We start from the raw sequence: 26797 nt of genomic DNA, 5'->3' as shown, positions 1-26797 counted from the left end.
CCTGCCTGCTAGCCTACCTGGAGGCTCTGCCGTCACTTGCCGTGACCACCTGCCTGTCCAGAGACTCTTGCCTGCTCACCTGGGAGCGCTCACCTGCTACCTGTCTGCTAGCCTACCTGGAGGCTCTGCTGTCACTTGGCGTGACCACCTGCCTGTCCAGAGACTCTTGCCTGCTCACCTGGGAGCGCTCACCTGCTACCTGTCTGCTAGACTACCTGGAGGCTCTGCCGTCACTTGCCGTGACCACCTGCCCGTCCAGAGACTCTTGCCCGCTCACCTGGGAGCGCTCACCTGCTACCTGCCTGCTAGCCTACCTGGAGGCTCTGCCGTCACTTGCCGTGACCACCTGCCTGTCCAAAGACTCTCGCCCGCTCACCTGGGAGCGCTCACCAGCCACCTGCCTGCTGTCCTTCTACCCAGAGACTGTCCCTGTCACTTGCCGTGAGTACCCGTCCTTCTACTCAGAGACTGTCCCTGTCACTTGCCGTGACTACCTGCCCGTCTTCCCCGGGAGCCACCCGCTTCCTTACAAGGACCGCCCCCTTGTATAGTTGCTCAGAGGTTCCGCCTCCCAGACCCGTTACACACATGTGTTAATTCATAGTTTTGATGCCTTCAGTGTGAATGTACAATTTTCATAGTCATGAAAATACAGAAAAATCTTTAAATGAGAAGGTGTGTCCAAACTTTTGGTCTGTACTGTATATATATGTGTATATATATATATATATATATATATATATATATATATATATATATATATGTGTGTATGTATACAGTAAATATATATATATATACACCAGTATATGTATATATAATCTACTCTTGCCGCACAACTGAATGCTGTCTTTTGTGTGTAACCAGACATTTCAGCCCTGAGAGAGACTGAGTGCAATACTCAAAAGAATTTCTGAACATAAACCCCCCAAAAATGACTGTCATAATGATCAGTATGTTATCTCTCACATCTCCTCTCCTGATAACCTCCAGGATCTCTCACATACAGATGTGTGAGGAATTATATTAGCATCTCTATTACAAGTTGCCCTATATAAGATTGGAGTATTAGTGCTCCATTACGAAAACAATGTCCAAAATTTGAAATATGTTTTCAGTCCTTATTTCCAATAAGATATGTAAATGGTCTTTCACTTTCTCCTACGGCAACTTTAATATTTGTAGGCATGATAAGATTTCTCCCTGGGTGCCTTCGGCATACCAATGAGCAAGCAGGAGACGCGGCGTCCAGGCAAACATCGCTTGTTTTATTATTCACAGCCAGCTACCTGCTCTATATCCACGCTAACACTTTATTTCAATGAGACACCAAATAACTAAAGCTTTTTTTTTTTTCTCTCAGAGATCCTTATTAAGACCTGATAACGGCTGGACACATTATTGTCAGATAATGACGGCATCGCACAGATGTACAATACATATGGAGCAGTCTGTTTATTAGGGTTGTGGTGACGTTCTGTGTGACCTTCTTTTTTCTACCTCATGAAGGCCATGGAAGCCAACTGGAAAATTATTCGTGATGAGGGCCTTGCCGTCATGGATGAATCCAAAGGCCTTTTCCTTCCTGAAGATGAAAACCTTAGAGAAAAGGGTGACTGGAGTCAATATACATTATGGCAGCAAGGTAACCATTTAAAGCATTACCTGTCACACTGTTAGGTGGGCCCCATTGGTGAGGAGCCCCCCAGTTGTTCGTCAATAAAATAGGAACATTTATCCCAAGCTGTCAACTATGCTGGGATGTAATGAAACCCAAGAAGAAGCTACTTCCTTTTTCATTAATGTCACCACTGAACTTCACCTTCCAACGCTCTTGTGTTTTATAACCTTGTAATCCTTTTAGGTCCATCTGACTAAAAGGCCCATGATTATAAGTATCAGGCCATTAAACGTAGCAGCTATAGGGCCAATCTCCATCCTAAAGTAAGGCACACTTGATATGACTATTGATGTTGCAACATGGCATCCACAATGAAATTTAGTCCCATTTAAATGTTTTTCAATTGAGTTTTGTAGTTACTTGTTGCACCTTTGCTGTGTGCATTATCCCATCTTTATTATGTGCAGTTTGTTTGTATAGCTAGATAGATAGATATACAGTGGGGAAAACACGTATTTGATACACTGCCGATTTTGCAAGCTTTCCCACCTACAAAGAATGAAGAGGTCTGTAATTTTTATCACAGGTACACTTCAACTGTGAGAGACAGAATCTAAAAAGAAAATCCAGAAAATCACATTGTATGATTTTTACATAATTAACTTGCCTTTTATTGCATGAAATAAGTATTTGATACAACAGAAAAAACAGAACTTAATATTTGGTACAGAAAACTTTGTTTGCAATTGCAGAGGCCAAACATTTCCTGTAGTTCTTGACCAGGTTTGCACACACTGCAGCAGGGATTTTGTCGCACTCCTCCATATAGATCTTCTTCAGATCTTTCCGGTTTTCGAGGCTGTCACTGGGCAACATTGAGACTGGAGACTGGTTAGGCCACTACAGGACCTTGAAATGCTTCTTACGCAGCCACTCCTTTTTTGCCCAGGCTGTGTGTTTAGGGTCATTATCATGCTGGAAGACCCAGCCACGACCCATCTTCAATGCCCTTATTGAGGGAAGGAGGTTGTTGGCCAAAATCTCACAATACATGACCCAATCCATCTTCCCTTCAATACGGTGCAGTCGTCCTGTCCCCTTTGCAGAAAAGTACACCCAAAGTATGATGTTTCCTCCACCATACTTCATTGTTGGGGCGCTGTTCTTGGGGTTGTACTCATCCTTCCTCTTCCTCCAAACACGGTGAGTGGAGTTAATACCAAAATGTCTATTTTGGTCTCATCTGACCACAAGCTTGCTGGTTGGTAGGTGATCAAATGCTTATTTCATGCAATAAAATGCAATTTAATTATGTAAAAATCATACAATGTTATTTTCTGGTTTTATTTTTAGATTCTGTCTCTCACATTTGAAGTGTACCTACGATAAAAATTACAGACCTCTGAATTCTTTGTACGTGGGAAAACTTGCAAAATCGGCAGTGTATCAAATATTTATTTTCCCCACTGCATATATATGAATATATATATATTGTAAGGTTGCACAGGAAGTAAATGGATAGATCGTCAAGGCAACCCTTATGGGACAGTCCTAACTCTAATATTAAAAACCTTACCATTTGTCAAGTGACGTACATATGGATAAGGGCAGAGAGACTGAATCCCTAGTATAAGCATAGACCTGAGGCAGTTATTTGGGTATTTTGCTTGTTTTTGGTTTTTCTCTGACTAGTGGCCTTGTGTAAACATGCATTTACGTTTTGCATGCACATCAATTTACGTTTCAGTTCAGACTTCCAGGTTTTTTCTTTGTAGTTCAGTGTGCTTCAGTGCATATAAAAGGGTGTGGCTTCCCTCTGTCTGAGCTGAAAGGTTCATTCTGCCTCAGGTCTATGCTTATACTAGGGATTCAGTCTCTCTGCCCTTATCCATATGTACGTCACTTGACAAATGGTAAAGGTTTTTAATATTAGAGTTAGGACTGTCCCATAAGGGTTGCCTTGACGTGGCGTGATAGCTTTTACATTATTTTGATCAAAATTATGTTAACCAAATACCCTTTATTATTTATTATTATTTTTGCACTGTGCGATCTATCCATTTACTTCCAGTTATTTGGGTATTTTGCTTGTTTTTGTTTTTTTTCTATTTTAATATATGTAGAATATTGCTGTTAATAATAATAAATTATACACTTCATAGTTAGGTAATCTGTCAATTGTATTTCAAATATATTAAGTTTCATAAAGAATTTTTTATTAAATAAAAGTAAAATGATTGGAAAGATTATAATAGTATTGCGGCTTATCAAAGCATTATAGAATTGAACAATGTAAAGAAAAAAGTTTACATTTTTCTAGAAACAGCACCACTGTCACCCTTGGGCTTTGTCTGTGTTGCAGCTCATTCACTGTAATAGGTCTGAGCTGCAGTACCAGACAGAGCCCTTGAACAAGAGCTTTGTTGTTTATGGGGGAAATTAAGACCATTTTCTCCCAATCCTGGACAGTCGTCTCAATTTGATTATTGTGTTCCTATTTGTTCAACTCCCTTATAACATTTTTTAAATCCAAATGATTTACAGAAAGAAGCAGGAAGCAATATTGGTATTCGATTTTTCTAGCTGTTACTCGTTAATGTACTAATTTGTTTTACAGGGCGAAAAAATGAGAAATCTTGTAAAGCCGCACCTAAGACATGTGCTTTGTTAGAAAGGTTCCCAGAGTCCACTGGATGCCGCAGAGGACAGGTAAGAGATGATGCTGATGAAAATGAACCCATTGTTTCATCAAGGAAATTAGGAAATTAAAAAGGTTATCGAAAAAATTTCAGAAAATTGCCTCAAATAATAAGGGAACCTAAACTGAACTGATAAACCTCCTGCCACTCTGGCGCCCCCCAACAGTTTGCGTTAACCTTGCTGCTGCAATGACCCTCATGATTGCTGTAAAATATTAATTTCAGCCCCCAGTTTTTGTGGGGAATGTACTGTATATTACCTGATAGTACAGACTTCCCCATTACACAACTTTCCACATGACAGCCAGAGTTTTCAAGTTGCGCTTTGACTCTTTTAGGTGAAAAAAGCTCATTACAATCTGGGATTGTTGTTGTGTCATTGTTTGAAGGTTTTATTTTAAGTGCCATATTGTTGTTGTCAGTAAATGTAAGAAAAAAAGGAAAAATTTTCCATGTTACCTTCCAAGAATGAAATATCCAAAACATTTCATGCCGCATGATGGTCTTGTAGATGGTGCACGGCAATGGATCTCAGCCAGTTAATGGATGCCACATTATAGTTATATCTTTAGAAGATAAGGAAGTTCCACCGCTTGTCAAAGATAAAAACTTTGAAGCCTTTATCTATAAGATTAAAATATGATAAAACAGACATCCCAGTAGAAAATAATAGCCTTATATAACCATATTGTTCTCAGTAAATCCTACTGACTTTTTGCGACCAGTTATGTCCCCTCCGCCTACACCATAGCTCAACTGTACAGCTTTGTGTCATCACAAGCTCTAGATTCTCCTGTCCTCTGGTTCCTTACCTTAATGAAGACTTTAATTTTTATTCCACAGATAAAATATTCCGTAATGCACCCAGGGACACATGTGTGGCCTCACACTGGACCAACAAATTGTAGACTACGAATGCACTTGGGTTTGGTTATACCAAGTCAAGGCTGCAAGATAAGATGTGCCAATGATACCCGGTATGTTTTTACCTGTAGCGTTTTACATCTATTGTGTAAAGTTATCAGTAAAATAGCTAAAGCCTAAAGGACCTACACACATTAAATGTAGGTTTAATGTAAATGGAGGCTCCTGACTCTCTTGTGATGGCAAATGGCAAGAAAAAGAATGATCAAGTTTGTCGGATTTGTAGTGGCTTATTACCTTCTCCCTATTGAAAAACATACAGATTTGTGGTGAAGTCTAAGAGAACAATTGTCGACTGACTGATCGTTCAACTGACAACTAGGTTACATGTATGGCCAACGGGAGGTCTCCTGTCAGACAAAAAACTTTGACTCAGATTCATCAAGACTGGAATTTCACACCGTTCTTGTTTAGGAGTAGAGTGGAGTACCTGATTCATTAAGAGGCGCATGAATCAGGAGAGGTATGAAGTGGTGTGAGCCACCATGTTCACCTCACCACAAATCTTACTCTATTCAGAGACTGAAGTGAGATTTGAGGTGTAAGGAACACCACGGCTCATCAAGAATTTGATGAACGGTGATCGCCAAGCCCCCGTCCCACCACAGCTTCGTCAACTTTGTCGGAGCTGGGCAAAAATGGCATGAAAACGCCAGAAGGTGAGTGTCAACATTTTTGTGCAGTCTCGCTCTTCACAAAAATGTTGTGACTTTTCAAAGCTTTTTGCAACCATTTTCTAGTGTAAAAGCTTTGATGAATCTGGGCCTTATTGATGTATTGTCCTGGAAAACAACGGAACGTTTGATTGAGTGGGATTCTGAGGGTTAAAGCATATATTTTGGTTAAATAATAGCAACATTTTGTTTCAAATGATATTAACAGCTAAACAAAAATCCAAATATTGTAAAACGTAATAATAGTTGCAGTTTGCTGTGTCTGTTTCGGTCTCCTGAACCGTGGTTGTAGCCGTCTTAAGTGAAGCATGTACCTTATGAATAAGTAAAGACGGCTGGCATCACAGCTCTCCTTCCAATTAGGCTGAGATTTTACTGTATTAGTTCTTGCAGATGATGACATGCTGTCTCAGCTAATCTTTTATTTTCCCTGGTGGTTTTATCTGTTTTTTTGTCCACTTCTTGTGTTTCTTATAGAAGAGTATTAATATGTGGTGTGACGATATAACAAGTATCTCCTGTTCTTTTCCATACATTCTTCACATACAAAGTAATGTCATGGTTCAAGCTCCTCTTGTCCAATTATGTATTCTGTTCATCTCTTTTTTATTATTGTAAGGTCTAGGAACTTAATTAACTTTTGTGTCTTTAATATGTGTAGACAATTCTGAAGTCTAATATATTTTGTGATCCCTCAAGCCTCTCGGATGTTACACTCATCATCCATGAGCTCCTCTAAGCAGATGACGCTCTGAAATTAAAGATAATTGACTCTCATAAAGTTTTAGGAGGCTATAAAAATATATCTCAATGTTTCTTACTTGTACATTTCTTGTCTGATGTGTAATTAAGAAAGGGAAGTTATGACTGACATCTGGTAGACAGCAGAAGGTAGAACTGTCTATAGACCAGCAAAAAGAAACTTCCATATTATGACAATGGACCATCAGGGTTGCTTTCTTGCCATCAGTGTACTGGTTCCAGTGCACAATGCAGTAATTCTTTCAAAAACTTGTTCTTGCATGCAAGAGTCCTTAGGCTATGTTCACACGTTGCGTTTTTGCTGCGTTTTTTTATGCATATTAAAAGCTGCTTTTTACAGTACCAGCAAAAGCTATGAGATTTCAGAAATCTTATGCACACACATTGTTTTTTTTCCTGACTGAATTGGAAAACTGCTACTTTTTTAAACTGCAGAATGTCAATTCTTTCAGTGTTTTTTCACCTATAGAAAGCAATGAGTAAGTGCAAAAAAAGCGCAGAAAAAAACGTTACCATCATTTTTTGCTGCGTTTTTAGTGACAAAAAGCATGTACAGCAGTATGTGAAACACATTTATTTTTGTGCTTTTCCAAAGTTTAAACCATAATGTCTTGGTGTTATCACTTGATAATGGCAGTTAGGATTAGTACAGTTTAATGAAATTAGTAATGTGTGTAAACTAAACATTGACTGACCAAGGTGTGAAATTGAACAATATCTGACCAACTCAATGGGAGTACCAATGTGTGAAAGTAAACCGTGCCTGACCTACAAAATGCTCTGTTAACATCATAGGTAAACTATGTTCAACCAATTCAACTCCTCCCTCTGATTTTACATTTGTAATTGTGTATTTTTTCATGAACTCATTTGAAATTTTTTGTTCAGAATAGTCATTATTTTTTCAGACATAAAATAACTAAATAATTTGATCAAATTGCCCTTTTTTCTGAAATGGTTTATGTCTTGCATTGGTGTCCTAACACCTTGCATTGTTCATGCTTCTATGGTGGAAGCAAAGCTGAACTTTGTGTTCCAGGAAATAAACAGCTAAAAACGCAGCAAAAACCGCAGCAAGAAAAGCAGCAAAAAAGCAAGCAAAACCTGCTTCTTGTCTGCAGCTTTTTTACTGCCAAGAGATCTGGTTTTGGCTGCTGAAAAAAAGCAGTAGAAAAGCAACATGTAATTATGGCCTTAACAGAAAACTTTTTTGGTAATATTTTCACAAAAGTCAATATATGAAGAATGGATTCACAGCTGCAAAAAATCGAATGTGCTTGGAAAACTGTTGCCAACAAAGGTGCAATAGTTCAAGAAAATATCCCAGAAAAAAAAGAAAACACTTCAAATTGAACTACAAATGTCAATATTATTTATTGTCCATCTGGGACCACCTCATTTTTTTAAGCAGCTTCCCAATAATCTGATCACCTGGGGTCTCGCTTCTGGAACACCAAATGATCTCTAAAGAAAAGTGGTCATTGTTTCCGTTGTGGTCAGTAAGCGACCATGTAATACCTTGTTGTGAAATTCCTAGCCACAAACCCAGATGGTCGTTTGTTGACCTTAACCCGCCAGGAAAAGGTCTAAAGGAGTCACTGGCTTGGTAGTCTGCATATCTTCATTATATTAATGATAAAAGAGCCACACGGATGGCTGCCTATCTCTCCTATCTGTGTTTGTGGTGGTGCAGATGGGATCTGGATCCCAGAGATGTGACAGGGGTCACTCAATTTTTTTTCACCATCCACCCAATATGATGTTCAGATTCACTCATATAAACAGGAGATGACATGAGTGGAGACTTTTATAATATGAAGTATGGGCCATAGATACAGCAGTCACTTCTATAATTTATCAAATAAGTAACAAAAAGTGAGGTATCGAAGAACTAGGTATGTATTTGGGATTTTATGCAAGCTAAAATGGGAGGAAATGTGAAGCTTCACCTAAAACTGATCTGTTACCAGATTTGAGAATACAAACTGCATGCATTATCAAATAGTTCTCCTGATGAGGCAGGAGGACTTAGTGCTCCACAGAGTCCAGATGTGTTCAGTCCCCACCCACCTAGCCTGACTGACAGCTGAAGTGGGCGATTTCAGCTGCAGGAAGGAGAAGGTACATTGAGAAGCTGTCAATTAGACCATTCTAACATGGATTATAACTACATCAGCTACATCAGGTCTAAGAGATCTATTTACTAACGTATGCAGTTTGTATTGTAAAATCTGCTGACTGATCCACTTTAAAGAAGCACTCCTCCCATCAAAGTTTTTATCCTCTTAACATATTGCAATCATTATATTATATAGCACTGTGTACTTACAATTGCTCATTTTTCCCTTCAAAATGTTACGGGGGCGACTTGCACGCCTTCTAAGCGCTGCCCTATTAACCGTGTGTTCCGCTCTGCTCCATCCAGTACCCGACCATCACTCTGAGCTGCCTTGTACTTCACTTCCAGCTCTGCTGTTTTTACCTGTTTCTGTGCGTCTCCCCCTGGCTATAGAGAGACCCAGCCAAACTCTGCAGAAATTTGTATCCACTCTGTCCTGCAGAGATCTGTTTCCCCGGCCTATCACCTGCCAGCAGGCCATATATCAGGCAACTCCACCCCTCACTCCTCCCAGTAGCTCAGTCTCTAGTTTCCTGTATTAGCCGATTCTTGTTTTGTCTTTCCTGTTATTGACCTGACTTGCCTACTCATTTATCCTGATCTTTCCACTCCTGACCTCTGCATATATTGAACCTGTGCTGCCTGCCGTGACCTCAGATTCTCTGACCACATCTTTGACTTCATCCACCTGTACCTTGTACCCGTGTCTCTTACCCTCAATTCAGCTGCTGCATACCCAGGGACTGCCCTGGAGTGGTAACTAGTGCCTACGAACGGCCGAGCCTATCCTCACCATCAAAGGCTCTAGTGAATACCCTGTAGACACTTATGCACGCCTCTCTAGAGTAAGCCCGACCCCTGGCGCAGTGGGTCCACCTCCACCAGCATTACACTACTAGTAAATTCTTCTCTTTTCTCTGCTCTATGTAGAGACAGGAAGGTTTATTTTCCCTGCATGAATCATTCCCTTCTTCAACCCCTCACCCAGCTGCTCCTCCCCTTCCCCTGCCACAGACTTTTGTAGTAACTCATAAGTCATGCAGGGAAAATTGATCTCCTGTTTCTACATAGAGCTTAGAAGGATTCAGCTTGTCAGTCTTTAATCATGTGATGTCATAGACCTAATGGAAAAGAGAAGAATTAACTGAGTAGAAAGGCAAAATGAGCAATTGTAAGTACACAGTGCTATATAATATGATGATTGTCTTACGCTCCTAGGTGGTGCACGTGGTTCATGGACCCACTGTGCCATAGATCGGACTTACCCTGGAGGGGCGTAACTAAGCAAGGCAGAGACGTTACTTCAGATTCTCAATAAGGCAGGACGGCCACTTGGGACAAGTTCAGACTGGGCCAACAGGACGGCCCCTGGGACAGGTTCACACTGTGCAGACGGGATGGCCATTTGGGACTGACAAACTGGTCTCGGGATAGCAAGCAGGTACCCCGATGCTGCCACGGGGTACAGATACCGCTGACGCGGTTTCAAGTTCAGGGTTCTGGCCTGGGTACTCATCCCCCAGGGTAGCAGACAGGTGCCGCAGATGCAGTTACAGGAAACAGACACCGCCAAAGCGGTCACAGGAACAAGGACAACTATACAGGACTAAAGGGACAGGAGACAGGATACAGGAAACTATAATAGACTAGGGACGGGAGAGCTGGTAACATACAGTTGCACACCAAACCACCTAACTGAACTATAGGGGTTACTCAGGCACCTTCCAATTGGGGAAGGTGCCTTAAATACAAGATGTCTCCCAGCTAATGGCTGGGAGACACCTTGCAAGTGTTTAACTTTAGCTAAATGCCTCCCAGTTGTTGCTGGGGGCATTTATCATGTGCATGCGCTGCCCCTTTTAGAGCAGGGGAGCGCGCGCACTAGGCAAGCCGCTGGGGCAGAGTGCGACATGCATACCAGGAAGTAGGAGGCAGGGGCCGGAGCACGCTGGAGGCCGCGCCGAGGGCCGGGGTGGTGAGTAAACCGGCATCCCTGCATAGAGGGGGAAGGAGACAGCATGCAGGAGCGCCGGTACAGATTGCAATATATTAAGAGGATAAAAACTTTGATGAGAGTGCTTCTTTAAGGTCCTAGTAAGGAACAAAAGCTAAAAAAACATAGAAGCTTGTTAACCTGCTGCTATTATTTTGCAGGTCATGGGAAGAAGGCAAGGTGCTCATATTTGATGATTCCTTTGAACATGAGGTATGGCAGGACGCTAACTCTTACCGCCTGATATTTATCGTGGATGTATGGCATCCAGAGCTGTCACAGAATCAACGGCGGACACTGCCAGCTATCTAGTCACTGGCAGAAGAGGTTTACAAGGTCCAATATGTGAAGGAGAAAAGGGTTACCCTCTGAAGCCCTACAACATTTCCCATTGTCGATGCCAATTTGTATGAGTTTCTGTTGCTTTTTTACTGAATACTATTTTCACAAAATATGTAACTGATTTGTGGTCATAGAAAGACTAATTGAAGGCATTTCATATAATTCACACTCTCTTATTCTGATTTTGTGAAAGAAAAACCACTATAATTGTTTTCTAGAATTGTATTTTATATTTAAACTGTTTTTTACATAATAGCATCACCCATTACTTACAGTACCCAGACACTAACTACCAATATTTACCGTGGCCTATTATTATGTCATGGATGAATATTGAGCTGTTTTTATAGTGAATAATGCACAGCCTTAGTTCACTATGACACATAGTCATGTCAGAAAGTGTTGGCACCCTTGAAATGAAGTATTTCTCCTAGAAAATTATTGCAATTACACATGTTGTGTTATACACGTTTATTTGCTTTGCGTGTATTGGAACAACACAAAAAACAGAAAAAATGGAAAATTGGACATCATTTCACGCAAAACCCCAAAAATGGGCCTGACAAAATTGTTAGCACTTTTCCAAAATTGTGGGTAAACAACATTGTTTCAAGCATGTGATGCTCGTTCAAAAATCACACCTGAAACCAGATAAAAAGGGGAGAAGTTGACTCAATCTTTGCGTTGTGTGCCACACTAAACATGGAGAACAGAAAGAGGAGAAGAGAACTGTCTGAGGACTTGAGAACCAAAATTGTTGAAAAATATTCAACAATTAAATATTCAAAACAATTTCAAGGTTCATAACATAATGAAGAGGTTTACAACCCATGGCACTGTAGCTAATCTCCCTGGACCTTGACGGCAGAGAAAAATTGATGAAAGGTTGCAACACAGGATAGTCCAGATGGTGGATTAACAGCCCCAATCAAGTTCCAAAGAAATTCAAGCTGTCCCGCAGGCTCAGTGTGCATCAGTGTCAGCACAAACTATCCATCGACATTTGAATGAAATGAAATTATATGTCAGGAGACTCAGAAAGACCCCACTGCTGACACAGAGACATAAAAAAGCTAGACTGCAGTTTGCCATGTGTAAGCCAAAATCCTTCTGGGAAAGCGTCTTGTGGACAGATGAGACCAAGATGGAGCTTTTTGGTAAAGCTTTTTGGTTCAAATATGTTTTGGGGTTGTTTTGCTTCCTCTGGCACTGGGTGCCATGACTGTGTGCAAGGCATCATGAAATCTTAAGATTACCAAAGGATTTTGGGTCGCAATGTAGTGCCCAGTGTCAGAAAGCTGGGTTTGCATCCTCGGTCATGGGTCTTCCAGCAGGACAATGACCCCAAACATACTTCAAGAAGCACCCAGAAATGGATGGAAACAAAGCACTGGAGAGTTCTGAAGTGGCCAGCAATGAGTCCGGTTCTAAATCCCATTGAACACCTGTGGAGAGATCTTAAAATTGCTGTTGGGAGAAGGCACCCATCAGATATGAGAGACCTGGAGAAGTTTGCAAAGGAAGAATTGTCCAAAATTCCAGTTGAGAGGTGTAAGAAGCTTGTTGATGGTTATAGGAAGCGATTGATTGCAGTTATTTATTACAAAGGGTGTGCAACCAAATATGAAGCTGTGGGTGCCAACAATTTGTGCGGTCCTTTTTGGGGTTTTGTGTGAAATTATGTCCAATTAGCCTTTTTTTCTCAGATTTTTTGTGTTGTTCCAATACACATAAAGGAAATAAACATCTTTGTAACAAAACATGTGTAATTGCAATAATTTTCTGGAAGAAATACTTCATTTTCTGGAACAATTTCAAGGGTGCCAGCACTTTCGGCCATGACTGTATATGTTATAAAATAGTTAAAACCTATTGAATGCAGTCATTGTGTGTGCAGAAATTAGAATGTAACCTCACTGTAAACCGGATGCCATTATTCTGGAAGCATTGAAAATAATGCACCACACTATAGTACCTGACACTACGGTGCCCTCTGCAGTTGTCAGATGCTAAGTATGCTTATAGTATACTGATTTTTTGGGGACTTGATATTAAAGGGTTGTTCTGGAGATTTATTTTTTTGTTTAATTCCTCATGTTGCTCTAAAATGAGTATACTGTCCTCGATCGCAAAGAAACGTGGCAAAAATGCAAAAAGCATGCCCACCAAAAAACACACTCTATCTGTAAATTAATAGGGAGTTGTTAAAATCACTAATTTCTGGCCAAAGTATTTTTTTAAGCTGCGAAAAATGAACAAAATCCCAAAGAATAAACACACAATGTATGAAACCACCCTGAGAAGGCTGGGTAAGACAGAGTGTCGGACTGGGGTGCCGAGGGCCCACCAGTAACCAACTCCAGGGCCCCACTTTTCAGCTACATGCAAATGTGATATTTTCCTAAATCACAAATTTATGTAATAATGAAGTGGGTAGATTGTTAAATGAATAAGATGCTGCCTTTGTCTGTATATAGTGTATCCAGTAAATTGTGCCAAGTACTGTTCATATAAGACGGTGGTGGCCCACTCTTGCACAGGGGCCCACCGGAGGATTCTCCTGTTCTCTTGCAGGCCAGTCCAAGCCTGGTAGGACTCTAATCTCTAGTCTCTGTGCCTCGAAATTATAATAGGAAGCACTGACTACTAAATCCTATCCCTTGGTTAAGCCCCCCAGAAGGAAGTTATTACCTGCCTCTTTTAGGATCATGCAGACATTTTTGCCAGTATCGTGGGCAGGTTTCCCTCCTGTTTAATTTTATTATATACAGTGGGTACGGAAAGTATTCCGACCCCTTTTAATTTTTCACTCTTTGTTTCATTGCAGCCATTTGGTAAATTCTAAAAAGTTCATTTTTTTCTCATTAAAGTACACTCTGCACCCCATCTTGACTGAAAAAAACAGAAATGTAGAAATTTTTGCAAATTTATGAAAAAAGAAAAACTGAAATATCACATGGTCATAAGTATTCAGACCCTTTGCTCAGTATTGAGTAGAAGCACCATTTGAGCTAGTACAGCCATGAGTCTTCTTGGGAATGATGCAACAAGTTTTTCACACCTGGATTTGGGGATCCTCTGCCATTCTTCCTTGCAGATCCTCTTCAGTTCCGTCAGGTTGGATGGTGAACGTTGGTGGACAGCCATTTTCAGGTCTCTCCAGAGATGTTCAATTGGGTTTAAGTCAGGGCACTGGCTGGGCCAGTCAAGAATGGTCACAGAGCTGTTCTCAAGCCACTCCTTTGTTATTTTAGCTGTGTGCTTAGGGTGATTGTCTTGTTGGAAGGTGAACCTTCGGCCAAGTCTGAGGTCCAGAGCACTCAGGGAGAGGTTTTCATCCAGGATATCTCTGTACTTGGCCGCATTCATGTTTCCTTCAATTGCAACCAGTCGTCCTGTCCCTGTAGCTGAAAAAAAAAACCATAGCATGATGCTGCCACCACCATGTTTCACTGTTGGGATTGTATTGGGCAGGTGATGTGCAGTGCCTGGTTTTCTCTACACATACCGCTTAGAATTATCACCAAAAAGTTCTATCTTCATCTCATCAGACCAGAGAATCTTATTTCTCATAGTCTGGGAGTCCTTCATGTGTTTTTGACCAAACTCTATGCGGGCTTCCATATGTTTTGCACTGAGTCGGGCCACTCTGTCATAAAGGCCTGATTGGTGGAAGGCTGCAGTGATAGTTGACTTTGTGGAACTTTCTCCCATCTCCCTACTGCATCTCTGGAGCTCAGCCACAGTGATCTTGAGGTTCTTCTTTACCTCTCTCACCAAGGCTCTTCTCCCACGATTGCTCAGTTTGGCTGGATGACCAGGTCTAGGAAGACTTCTGGTGGTCCCAAACTTCTTCCATTTAAGGATTATGGAGGCCACTGTGCTCTTGGAACCTTGAGAACTGCAGAAATTCTTTGGTAACCTTGGCCAGATCTGTGCCTTGCCACAATTCTGTCTCTGAGCTCCTTGGGCACTTGCTTTGAGCTCATGATTCTCATTTGGTCTGACATGCACTGTGAGCTGTGAGGTCTTATATAGACAGGTGTGTGCCTTTCCAAATGAAGTCCTATCAGTTTAATTAAACACAGCTGAACTCCAATGAAGGTGTAGAACCATCTCAAGGAGGATCACAAGGAAATGGACGGCATGTGACTTAAATATGGGTGTCTGAGCAAAGGGTCTGAATACTTATGACCATGTGATATTTAATTTTTTCTTTTTTAATAAATTTGCAAAAATTTCTACATTTCTGTTTTTTTTTCAGTCAAGATGGGGTGCAGAGTGTACTTTAATGAGAAAAAAATGAACTTTTTAGAATTTACCAATGGCTGCAATGAAACAAAGAGTGAAAAATTTAAAGGGGTCTGAATACTTTCCGCACCCACTGTATGTTTGGTCAGACCGTATAATGTTAGCCTTTGCAATATTGGGGGGTCATGTACAGATTCCGTGGCACTGTACTGAGGGAGAACGAGTTTTCTTTCTTGTTCTTCTCAAATATGAGTCGTAAATGAAAACCTTAATCCAGAATACACCTTAAAGATGTCATAGACATTAGTCTCTGTGTCACCCATAGCAGAGCCATTCATTTTGACCCCTGACAGAGAGTGTCAGGCCCAGGGTTGCCAACTGTCCAGAAATTCTTGGACAGCCCTGTAAAAATAGCACTTTTTTCCCTGTCTGTAAAAAAAATTGCTGTGTCGTTGATATTTTTGAAGCTGGAGAAACTTGTAGAGATAATTATGACTGTAATTGTCATTATTTTACGGTTCACAGTAAATGCAGCTGATGTCTCCATATTAGCTCTATGGACTGTAGACATGTATCACTTATAATCTTAAAGGGGTGGTCGGAAACTAACACTGATTTAATCCTAAATATATATCTATTTGATGGAATAATCTAATCACTTTTCTAATATACTTTAATTCAAAATTCCCTACCATTCCTTCTCTACTCTCTCTAAATGCTTTATTTATTTATTTTTTACCAACTTCCTGTTTGATGACATTTCACATGAGAATCTCCAGTGCATGCTAGGATACTCCACCACAATTTCATCAGGGAGCAGAGGCTGCGGTCATTGCCGCAGACCCCACCCCTTCCCTGAAACAAAGCATCATCAGTGATGTCCGTTTCAGGGGCTGGGCTAGTCCCAGTTCCATTGAGCAAGCATCGGTTGTCAGTTCTGACATATGCTTAGTAGGTTTTTGCCGCTGGTAAGTATCCTTTTTAATGCACACTGACAGTGCACTCTCTTGCACTCAGAGTGCACTGTCACTGTGCATTAAAAAGAATATTGCACAGTGACAAGATCCTGACCATACGTCAGAATTGACAACTGACACATGCTCAGTAGAGCAGAGACTAGCCCAGGACTTGAAACAGATTTCACTGATCACGATGTGTTTTAGGATGGGGACAGAGGCTGCGGTAGTAACCGCAGCCTCCACCACATGATATCATCTCATTTGAATATCCCAGAATGCACTGGGGAATCTCAACTGAAGTGTCATCAAAGAAATAAAAAAAAGCAGTTAGATAGATGGAGAACATTAGTGCCTTTTTAATTAAAGTATAATAGAAAAGCAATTAGGTTATTACATAAAATCAGTAAACACTTAGGATTTAATCAGTGTTAGTTTCGGACCACCCCTTTAATGAGTAATTATGGTTTTGTAATGTATCCGTAAAAAACGTTTGCTGTCCTTGAATTTTTGATAAGTTGTCCAGAAAAATAAGATAAAAAAAATAATTGTCAACCCTGGTTAGGATACTCACAATCTGTATAAATTCACAATGAGTCCTGCTCTGCTTTATTTGACCAACTAGCTCTGCAACATCTGTGCACCTTCCGTTCTGTCTTGAATGCCCGTTATGCGTGCTATTTATGATAAGAAAGGGCATTAAAAGAGTATATGCTGGAGCAGGTTATTATGGGTTTATGCTGCTATATATGTCAGTTGTATATTCTGCACACATTTTTCTGCATTATATAAATGACTTTTCTCTTTCTATATGTCACATTAAATGTATCGAATACTTGGTTCAGAATTACTGTACTCTATTAACTATTTATCATACACAGCAAAATTGCTTCCATTTAGACTACTGGGTAAATATATTCCACTCCGTTTGTCTTTAGTTTACTCCCTTTGCTGCTGAAGTCGTGTTTTATTTGATGGTAATCTTATATAATTCTATTTCATCTTTCAGTAATAGAAGTGTGGGCTGCTTCATCATCTTAAATCACAGCTAAACTAAGGTTTATAGAAAAACACATACAGTATATGTCATTATCTGCGTCATCTGTTCATGCACTTTACCAACAGAAATAGAACATAATTGTATTTTATTCACATTATATGGGCTTGGAGTAATGTGCTTAACCTCAGACTTCATTGCTGAGAACAAGCCTTGTTTTGGTAAATTCAGTTTGTACTTCTGCATAACAAGGCACATTAGCCATTCGGGATGTTAGGAAAATGGAGTCTGGGGTCTGTTCTCCCATGTCACCCCAGAAGCGAGATTCTGCGCCACTGGGCAGAAGCCATAGATTGCTGCAAACTGGGTCCAATTCGGCAACTTTAGAAATCTGATATTACATCTCCTTCAAGGTTGATGGTTAAGCGGTGGTCTCTAAACAACAGTTTTACTTGCAAAACCATGTCAATTTGCAGTAAAACTGCATGGCAAGAATGTTTTTCAGCCGCACCTGTCAGCCCCAATGTGGTCGCTACATGTGGTTGTTATCTGGGTTTTTTTTTTCACGTGGCCATTAAATTGCATTGGTGAGATTGATCCACAACACAAATCAAAGTAGGATATGTTTCCATTTTTTTTCAGTCTGAAAATATTTAAAAACATGTGAAAAGGCACTTTGACTAGAATTCTTCCGTTCTGCAAAAATTATGGATGGCCACACGTATCAAAAAAACTGAAAAAGCCCTAAGGGTTAAACCACTAAGCACTGCTGAGACTGAACAATGGCTGCACTATTATGAAACAAAATTGGCCACCACAGAGTTTTGGCAACATCATATGGTCCCAACCTAAGAACTGTGTAAAAGAGTAAATGTCAGGACTTTTGTAAGTTATAGGGCTGAGCGGTGAAGTGAAGCGGCAGCATTTAGGCTCACGACACTTTAGACTGCTGGTTGTAACATACTTTGTAGGACGTCAGGCAGACATTAACACGTGAAACCACAGTTTTTTACTCGCCTAAAGAGCAAGCGGGATGTGTCAATAAATAAGGCCTCATTCTGACATCTGTGAATCACATACTTGTTTTATCCGTGTTTTTCATGGTGAGAACACATACCTGTTGTAATCTATAGAGCTGTTTACATGTGTGGGCTTTTTTGCGGACCACAAAAAATCCACAAAAAATTTCAGAGCCATGTCTGCTTTTGATCCGAGTCACAGATCACAAATACCCATGCAAGTCTATAGGTCAATGAAAAACCGCTGACAGCGCATAGATGCCATCTATGTGCAACCTTCTTTTAACAATGTGATGGGTAGGAGAAGCTTTGCAAATTTTTTTTTTTCATACAAGAAAATCACTGCTGAAACACTGATGAAAAACATATCCAAAGCTCTAATGAAAATCTGAATCTGAAAATTTTTGTGTATGAGAAAATTCAATGACGGCTGAATGAGACCTAAGACTCTGCTTTTAACGACCTTTTTAGCTCTCAACAGCTCCTGAATTCCAATGACTCATGGTATTACGAAGTATCACATCAGCAGTTTATGGCCGAAAACTGCACTGCAAAAGGTTTAAATACTGAAGCTGCTACATGCGCTGATTCCACTTCTATCTCTTATAGATGGAGGCTTCGTTTCAGGGAGGGGGCAGGGACTGACGCAGTGGCCGCAGCCTATGCCTCCTGATGACTTCTTGTTTGAGTATCCCATCATGCACTGGGGATTCTCAAACGAATCATCATCAAAACGGAAATAGGTCATGAAAAATAAAATAAGATACAGCAGTTAGATTAAATTTAATTAAATCATAGTAGAAAAACTATTACATCATTAAAATAAGAGACAATTGGGAGGAAAATCAATATTAGTTTCGGACCACCCCTTTAAATGCCATGACAAAAAGCTGATTTTCCAGCACTCCTGACATGTCTGCTCTACTAGATACTAGTATCCCACGAGAAGTCACAATGGCGGAGCATCTTTAAGATGTACCATAGATGGATCGCACATCCTAAACTTATACATTGGTCTATTGTGGCTAAGAAAAAATGTACAAACTGAACACGAGGTTCTTACTTCTGATCAGACTGTATGAAGCCCACTGCCACGTCACAGAGAACCCCTCAGTGGGTCCCTAACTAACAACGCCATGTACCAACTACTGCTGCAGCCATGATGCAACTCATGGACCTTGTGTTCAGTTTTGTAAAGTTTTGCTTAGCTGCAATAGATCAAAGTATGAGTTGTTTATGTGCGTTCCATGTCTTTGTCTACAGTTATGACACTGACCCATGTTACCCAATAGGACTGTTCAGATGACCAATTTTTTCTCTCGGTCCAATTGTCCATGATAAAAAAAAATCGCAGCACGCACTGTTCTCTTCAGAGTTTATCTATTCAAGTCTATGGTTACATAAAAAAATCGGATCCTACACAGAACTTATAAATTACATGGGTTCCAGCTCACCGTTGATGTTAACACAATCTGTTCGGGGCTCGGACACTGGCTCTGTCACAGTCTGGAAAATCGAGTAATAAGAAAGGAAATCCAGCTCTACGAACAGATTCTTCTTTATTCAAAGTTCATACAGAGAACATGGTGGTGTGATGGTGTGAAGGCAAATAGATTAGCGCCGGCATTGCGCAGACATGTACGCGTTTCAGGTGTGATCATGATGAAGGCTGTGTTTACACCTGAAACGCGTAGATGTCTTTCTTATTACTCTTCACTGAACATCCATGTGGCATCTGATTTTTACTGATACATTTCCATTATTAACCTAGGAAACTGTATTTGATTATGTGCATTTTACAATGTGGATGTATGAAAATGGATCACACACAAAAACAGACACACAAATGAAAATTGTTCAAGTTTTCAGGATGAGATTTGGGCAATTTTTCATATGCTCATCTGTCCCCGGCCTAAGGCAATAGATAAGTCATATACACATATGTCTATTGATTCATACATTTACAAGAGGAATATCAGAGGAACAGAGTGGCCCCTGCACTGTCTTTTCAGTTTCAGGTAGTGTACAAGTATTTAGTAAAGCAGACATGTTAGGAAAACTGCAGGTCTCCTTAAGTAATGGTACAAGTATGAATCCCAAGTAGCAAAATAGTTAAAGTTTGTCCATCATTGCACTGTATAGGAGGGTGGGCTTCAATCTGTGGCCCTCCAGCTGTTGGCTGCCAAGTCATGCTGAGAGTTGTAGTTTTTCAATGCAGGTTGAAGACCTGGTAAAAATGAATATGAGCAAAACCATATACAGACCTCAAGATAAAATGTTCTATTTTGTATCATGTCTCTTTGTTCTTGGATCAGAATTTTGAATATTTTCTCTGATTAAATTTTTAAACATGTATTTTGTGCTTTTTTGCTATGTTTTCTTGTATTTTTAAAATAAAATACGATATTAAATAAAGGTAAATAGATTGTCGTCCATTCTTTTATGCTACTGTATATATCCAGCGTACTGTTAGCTTAGCTGCCTTTAAAGGGCCATCACCTACATTTATGGCATATCTACAGGCTGTCATGTATAGTAGATATGGTCCCTCCATGAGACCTGCATCAGTCATGAGAATGGGCCCCCATTTCTCCTCAAGTGAATGAGGATTTGAGCCCCCTCTCCACTGACAGTGCTCATCAGTGCATTGTCAGGTCCATCTAAGACTGCCAACTACATTTTTTATTTTTCTTGTGAACTACTTACCCAAAAATGTAAGATTTCCATCGCTTTTTACTGACGCACTGGAAAAGCATAATGAATCATTAAAGGGTTTGTCTGCTTTCAAAAACTTTTGTTCATAGGCTTGGTTACCTTTTAAAAAAGTGTTGTGTCTCTGCATCTGCGACAGCCTCTGTTGTTTGGCTGCAGAGTTGACCTCTTGTTGACAGCACTGCAGCCAATCATTGAGCCCAGTGGCTTTGCCAATGTATCCTACTCATCTGCCATGAATTTGCATCCTTTTGCTTGTTGCCAAAACAAGCCCATTCAGGTGAATGGAACTGATGTTAGATTCCACAATTTTTGTGGGCAATTTTCACCTTGCTCCAAATGACTCCGTGGGTCCATCCATAACCAGGGGTCACACAATACCATTGGAACATATCGAAAAGAAAAATCCAGCAAGACAAATGAGATATAGCAATAATTTTATTACATGGTGAGGAACTAACATTGCAAATAAAAGAAAAGCAAATCAAATCTTTGGCACTTGAGATTTACTGTTGGCTCTTATATCCGTCTTATGGAACGTTGTGTTCAATATTTAAGTAGAGATAATTCTGGATGGTTGTTGCACGTGAATAGTAAGGACTGAGAGTTCTCTCACACTGTGTCACAGGAGCTGGATACAACTTTGTTCTTTTTCATGTTCTCACTGTTCGAAATCTTCAATTTTCCCCCAATTTAGAGGGAAGCAGCACGGTCACGATGCACAGAATGAGCCCTTATGCTGCTGATAAGAGTCAGTGAATTAATAACATTTAATTATTATTTTTTAATTGGTAACTATTATTAATTACCGTAAAGTATTTACTTTTTAAATTAAGAACAATGAATAAATGAATTATCATTAATCATAGGAGGTCAATGTACATTTCCTACCCTTTTCTATAGTTTAGCGGAACATAACATAGCCCAGTGGTTTGTACTGTCACCCAACACTACTGAAAGATCACAGGAGTTAAAGATACGTAAGATATATATGTATATGTTTTACCTTTTGATTTTAGAGAAGATATGATTCAAAGAGATTTAGGGTTTGACATGTGATATCTAATTTTGTGGTCAACTCTACATGGCTGCAAGGAAATCTCACCTCAATTTTTCCTATAACCATGATCCAATGTTCTACTATATCTTGTCAAGGTTTATAATACAAAATATATATATATATATAGTTTGATATAGTTTGACTTTTAAAGTTATTAAAAATAGGATAAAGGCGCTTTCCTGGACTTTAGCATTGATGCTTATCCCACCAATCAGCTGATGATTCCCTTAAATTTTTAATTAGGCACATAGCTGTACTTTTTGTAGTTGTTATGCCTGGTATTGTAGTTTTTTGCAGCTCCATTGCATTCAAGTAAATGGGACTGAACCTGGCACAGCTGTTACTTTATGTACATTGTCTATGGCAGTGTTCCCCGACTCCAGTCCTCAAGCCCCACCAACAGGTCATGTTTTCTGGATTTCCTTAATATTACACAGGTGATGGAATTATTGCCTGTGCAGGTGATGAGACTGCCATTGCTTCCTCCAGACGTCCTATAGACCAGGATTCCCCAACTCCAGTCCTCAAGGCCCACCAACAGGCCATGTTTTCAGGATTTCCATAGTATTTATTTTATACTCTTTGCGGAAAAATACATTTTAGAGATTTACTAATCCTGCGTAATAGTGTAAACCAATGGAGACAGACCATGCAGCTGCTATGATTCTCATGAGTTGGGAAAGTGGGGGGCCCAAAGCTAAATAACCTTGCCCCTCAGACCAATATTTGCCCCTTCAGTGGGTGTTGCGGTCAGGGTGAATTTTTAATGGCACTCTCATTGGGGAAAAAAGCATATTTCTTGCAAACTTGAGGGTTATGAGCATTGCTGAAATTGTTGGAGCAGCAGAACACTCACCAGTCAGAGCTCTTTCACCGCTGAGGACCCATGGAAGGCAGCTGTGAATGACCCTCCTCCAGCACTCTAGCTTTACCTCCACAACTTTTAAAACTTAGTGAAAGTAACATACACTACTGCCAGTGCAACCACCTCTGTGCCCATCTTAACATGAATAGTGATGTGTTCCAGAGCCCTGGGTGGTTGTCTAAGTTGGGATTTTTCATGAGGCCCCATGATTCCTATGTATGCCCCTGTCACAGTGGCTGATGCTGGGTATATTTGACGCATCATTAGACTCTAGTCTAGTTTTTCTAGTTATCTATTAGTTGTTTTGTTTTTTTTCACCACTTTTTTTAATCAAGTTTTTAAGTTATTTCCCATCAATAGGATAGAGGATAACTTACTGATCTCTTGGAATCTCACCAGCTGGGACACCCACCTATCCTGAGAATAGGGTTCTCCAGTCTGCCATCTGCGTGGAGGAGAGGTCAAGCATGTGCACCATTGCTCTAGACATTCTGTATGAGACTGCTGAAGATAGTAGAGTACAGCACTTTTCTATCTCCAGCAATCCCAGAGAGAATGAATGGCGCAGGGGTGCACATGCTCGACCTCTGCTCTATTCAGAAGGGACACTGTAGAGCAGGGGTGGGGAACCTCAGGCCCGTGGGCCGTTTATGGCCTTGATGACCTTTTATACAGCCCCTGGGCAGATTCCCGGGGAACTTAGTGCTTGGGCCGGCAGCTATATTTTGCCTGCCGCCAGCCCATTCATTTCTTCTTGCTCTGTGAGCACGTGCACACAGTGTTCACTACTGAACATTGAGGCGCATTAAATGAAAGATTACGTCCTGACACCACTGCCAGAGTCAGGACTTACTTTGTGGGTGGAGTTAACGCTATTTGAACGGCCCCTGATATAAATATCCAAATGGCCCTTGGCAGAAGAGAGATTCCCCACCCCTGCTGTAGAGCCACATTTTCAGGAACCCTGGGGGTCCCAACGATTGGACCCTGTTCCGGCAACATGAAAAAATTTAGGGAATTCTAAAAACTAATAATAATAAGCTACATAACTAATTACATAAAAACTTTGATCTTAATGCAGTGTCTTTTAATATTTAGTGTATAGTGCAGACCACCCAATCAGAACCTCAGGCAATAGCGAGTAAACCTGGTTACATTCAGTGTGATTAGTGTACATGTGAATAGATTGGTGTACATTGGTACAAATAACATTCAATACATACTGTATCCAATTCCACAAGGCAAGAACAATTTTCAAAAAAATTATAAGCAAAAAGTGAAAAATATTTTACAGTGTGCCAGGTATATGCGTATATGATAACAACTAACCTGATCTCTTTAATAGATTCATTATTTATACTTAAAATTTACTCAACTTTGTCATAATTTGCCAACTCTCTGCTGGTGATTTACTTGGTACCTCTTGGGATCCATAGGACATGGTATAAAAATACTGGCCATATAAGCTTTTCCCAGAAAATGTACCCTATATTTCCTTTACATTAGGCAGTACAGTATATGTCTTACTATATGGAAAGCTCTAATGCACTTTGTTAGGTCCTTTTTGGCAGTTAAAGAATATTCACAGTTCTAACGTTGCTCCTGTTATTGGCACTATGGCAATGAAATTAAACTAGTCTTTGCACTTTGTCCAAGTAGCTGGTGAATATTTTGCAAAGTGAGATAAAAAGAAAGAAAAAAGACCCATTGGTGAATTGTAAAGTGATTGCAGTGGTGTCCAGGAGATCAGTCCAGGGCAAGCAGCGGTTGAGTGTTTTCACTGTCTCTGTGGTCCTCGTGCATCAGTGTGCCAGGTTCTACCACTGATTGAGACCTGAAGGAAATAAAGAAACATATTCATTGTGAGGACTATGTATGGATTTAACTGTATAATCACATTTACCAAATCTTTTTTTTTGCCTGTTTTTTTTTAAATAAATGTTATAAATTCTATACCAAACTAGTGAAAATCAGAGACATAGTTATAGGGTGTGCTGAGAGAACAATTACATATGGCCCTGGACCCTAATAAAGTACATTGGCCTCTTCTAACATATGAATAAAAATGGTACCAAGTATGTGGAGGGGCTCTGTTACAGATTACGTGTTGGCGCTCAGGAATTTCACATTTAGTGCCAAATTGGTCATTTTGGTGAGTGTGCGGTCTGTGTGCACAACGGTCAGTAGAATAATGGATGTAAGTGAATGTGATAGTGCACATGAGCAGCATGTACTAGTGTTTTCCACTTTGTGGACTAGATTTTGCCAGTTTCAGTGGCTTGTGAATATGTCTGTGACGCGCCCCCTGGGCCTGTGTTGTGCAGGGGAACCCGGAACCGGGCCTGTTGTAGAATGCTGGGGGTTGTAGTCTCTGTGTGGCGATGACCCGGTCCGTGCCCAGGGTGGTCAAACCAGTGGCAGTCTTAATGTATAGCAAATGTCCGACTACGCCACCCGTGGATTGCGGTCAGTGGGGACCGCCGCTGCGCTGCCGACCGCCGAGGCTGATGTTGTTTGCGCAGCCGAGTATGGGATAACTCCCCACGGGAGAAGTTTTGCCTCAGGGCAGCTAATGTGAGAGATGATGGGAGTGATGGTGTGAGGGTCCCAGTGCTAATGGTGCTGGTGCGGCAAGGAATCACAGAGACATGAGGTGCAGTTCAGGGTCTTTACTGATGGTACAAGGCAGACCCTCCCGGGAGTACTGGCTAGTATAAGGGGCCTGGTCAGTCTGCGAGCAAGCAGGAGTTCCCCTGGCCAGGTGGAGTTGTAGGCCTCCCTGTTTATCTGCACTCTTCCTGGCTACCTTGCTGTCAGCGGTTACAAGTAGCCCACGTCCCTGAGTATACCGTGTGGTGCTCACCCGTATGGCTGGTGACTTGGGGCCTTCTGTTAGCCTCCGCTCCTGGATGGCGGCGCTGGTCCCTTCTTTGTGACTGAGCCTCCGGGCTTCTATGGCCAGAGGACCTGGAATCCCCTGCCGGTTGGTTTCTGCTGCTGGGTATATATCAGTCCCCACAGCCTCGGACTCCTGTGTCCGGTTTTAGTAACTTCAGCCAGGGCGAGCTATATCTCTGCTCACAGCCCCTGGCCTTCAGCTGCTGCTCCTACAGAGCTCCTGTTCTCACTTTCCCTCTCCAGGCTCTGACTGCTCTGCTTGTTCTGCAGGCTTTGTCTCACTTAATCCCGCCCGAGACCCAGTTTATAAGGGCAGATTCCTCCCCTCCCAGGTCTGGGTGGGCCGTGTTGCATGCTTAGGGCTCCTGACCAGAGAAACCTCCCACTTGCTCTCAGACATAATATCTCTATTACTGTGGCAACCAGACCCCTGGGGTGTCACATTTGCATTGTAAATGAGAGTACGATGTTGCATATTGGCGCAATCACATCTACAATTTGCTGATGTGACTGAACCAAGAATTCCACATTTTTATACCGGCATTCGTAGGCCTATCATGGTTCTGTCACTTTAACTGCAAGAATTGTATAGATTGCTGTCAACTCAATGGAATCTTGAAGTCAGAGGTCTGTCAAACACTCTTCCACTTTAATGTATTGTACACCCATTATGTACAGAGGCCATATCGAAGATGTGACAAGTGCCTAAGCCATGGTAGAGGAGCGCCATATCTAACTTTTCTGCAGAGCCATTGATTTTTACGAGTACCCTGCAAGGCTATAGTCTGTTTTAGTAGTAATACAGTGTCTCCATATTCTATCCAACCATTGTGGTACCAGCTGGTCTCCAAACACTGTCAGTCAGCAAACAACAAATCAAAACAAGCATCCAGAGTTAATGACTAAGT

The 26797-nt window shown here is 40.9% G+C and overlaps 2 protein-coding genes across 8 annotated transcripts in view; one reads left to right on the top strand and one right to left on the bottom strand.

The window, feature by feature from the left end:
* Window positions 1-11838, top strand: part of ASPH (aspartate beta-hydroxylase) — a 223493-nt gene extending 211655 nt beyond the window's left edge. For all 7 annotated transcript variants that reach the window (XM_073679343.1, XM_073679342.1, XM_073679345.1 and 4 more), the window contains 4 exons: window positions 1507-1642; window positions 4236-4327; window positions 5161-5294; window positions 10951-11838. In XM_073679343.1, coding sequence (XP_073535444.1) covers window positions 1507-1642; window positions 4236-4327; window positions 5161-5294; window positions 10951-11101 — 513 coding nt within the window. In that variant the 3' untranslated portion in view covers window positions 11102-11838. The remainder of the gene's footprint in view (window positions 1-1506; window positions 1643-4235; window positions 4328-5160; window positions 5295-10950) is intronic.
* Window positions 11839-21524: 9686 nt separating this feature from the next.
* The window catches only part of CLVS1 (clavesin 1), a 137881-nt gene continuing 132608 nt past the window's right edge, over window positions 21525-26797 (bottom strand). The window contains exon 6 of the mRNA XM_073679341.1: window positions 21525-24825. Coding sequence (XP_073535442.1) covers window positions 24738-24825 — 88 coding nt within the window. The 3' untranslated portion in view covers window positions 21525-24737. The remainder of the gene's footprint in view (window positions 24826-26797) is intronic.

The sequence above is a fragment of the Phyllobates terribilis genome, unplaced genomic scaffold (assembly GCF_046119375.1).
Source record: "Phyllobates terribilis strain yellow unplaced genomic scaffold, ASM4611937v1 Scaffold_4__5_contigs__length_816908805, whole genome shotgun sequence".
In the NCBI taxonomy this organism is placed as follows: Eukaryota; Metazoa; Chordata; class Amphibia; order Anura; family Dendrobatidae; genus Phyllobates; species Phyllobates terribilis.
Note: the sequence above shows the minus strand (reverse complement) of the source record. Positions and strands in the feature narration are given on the sequence as shown.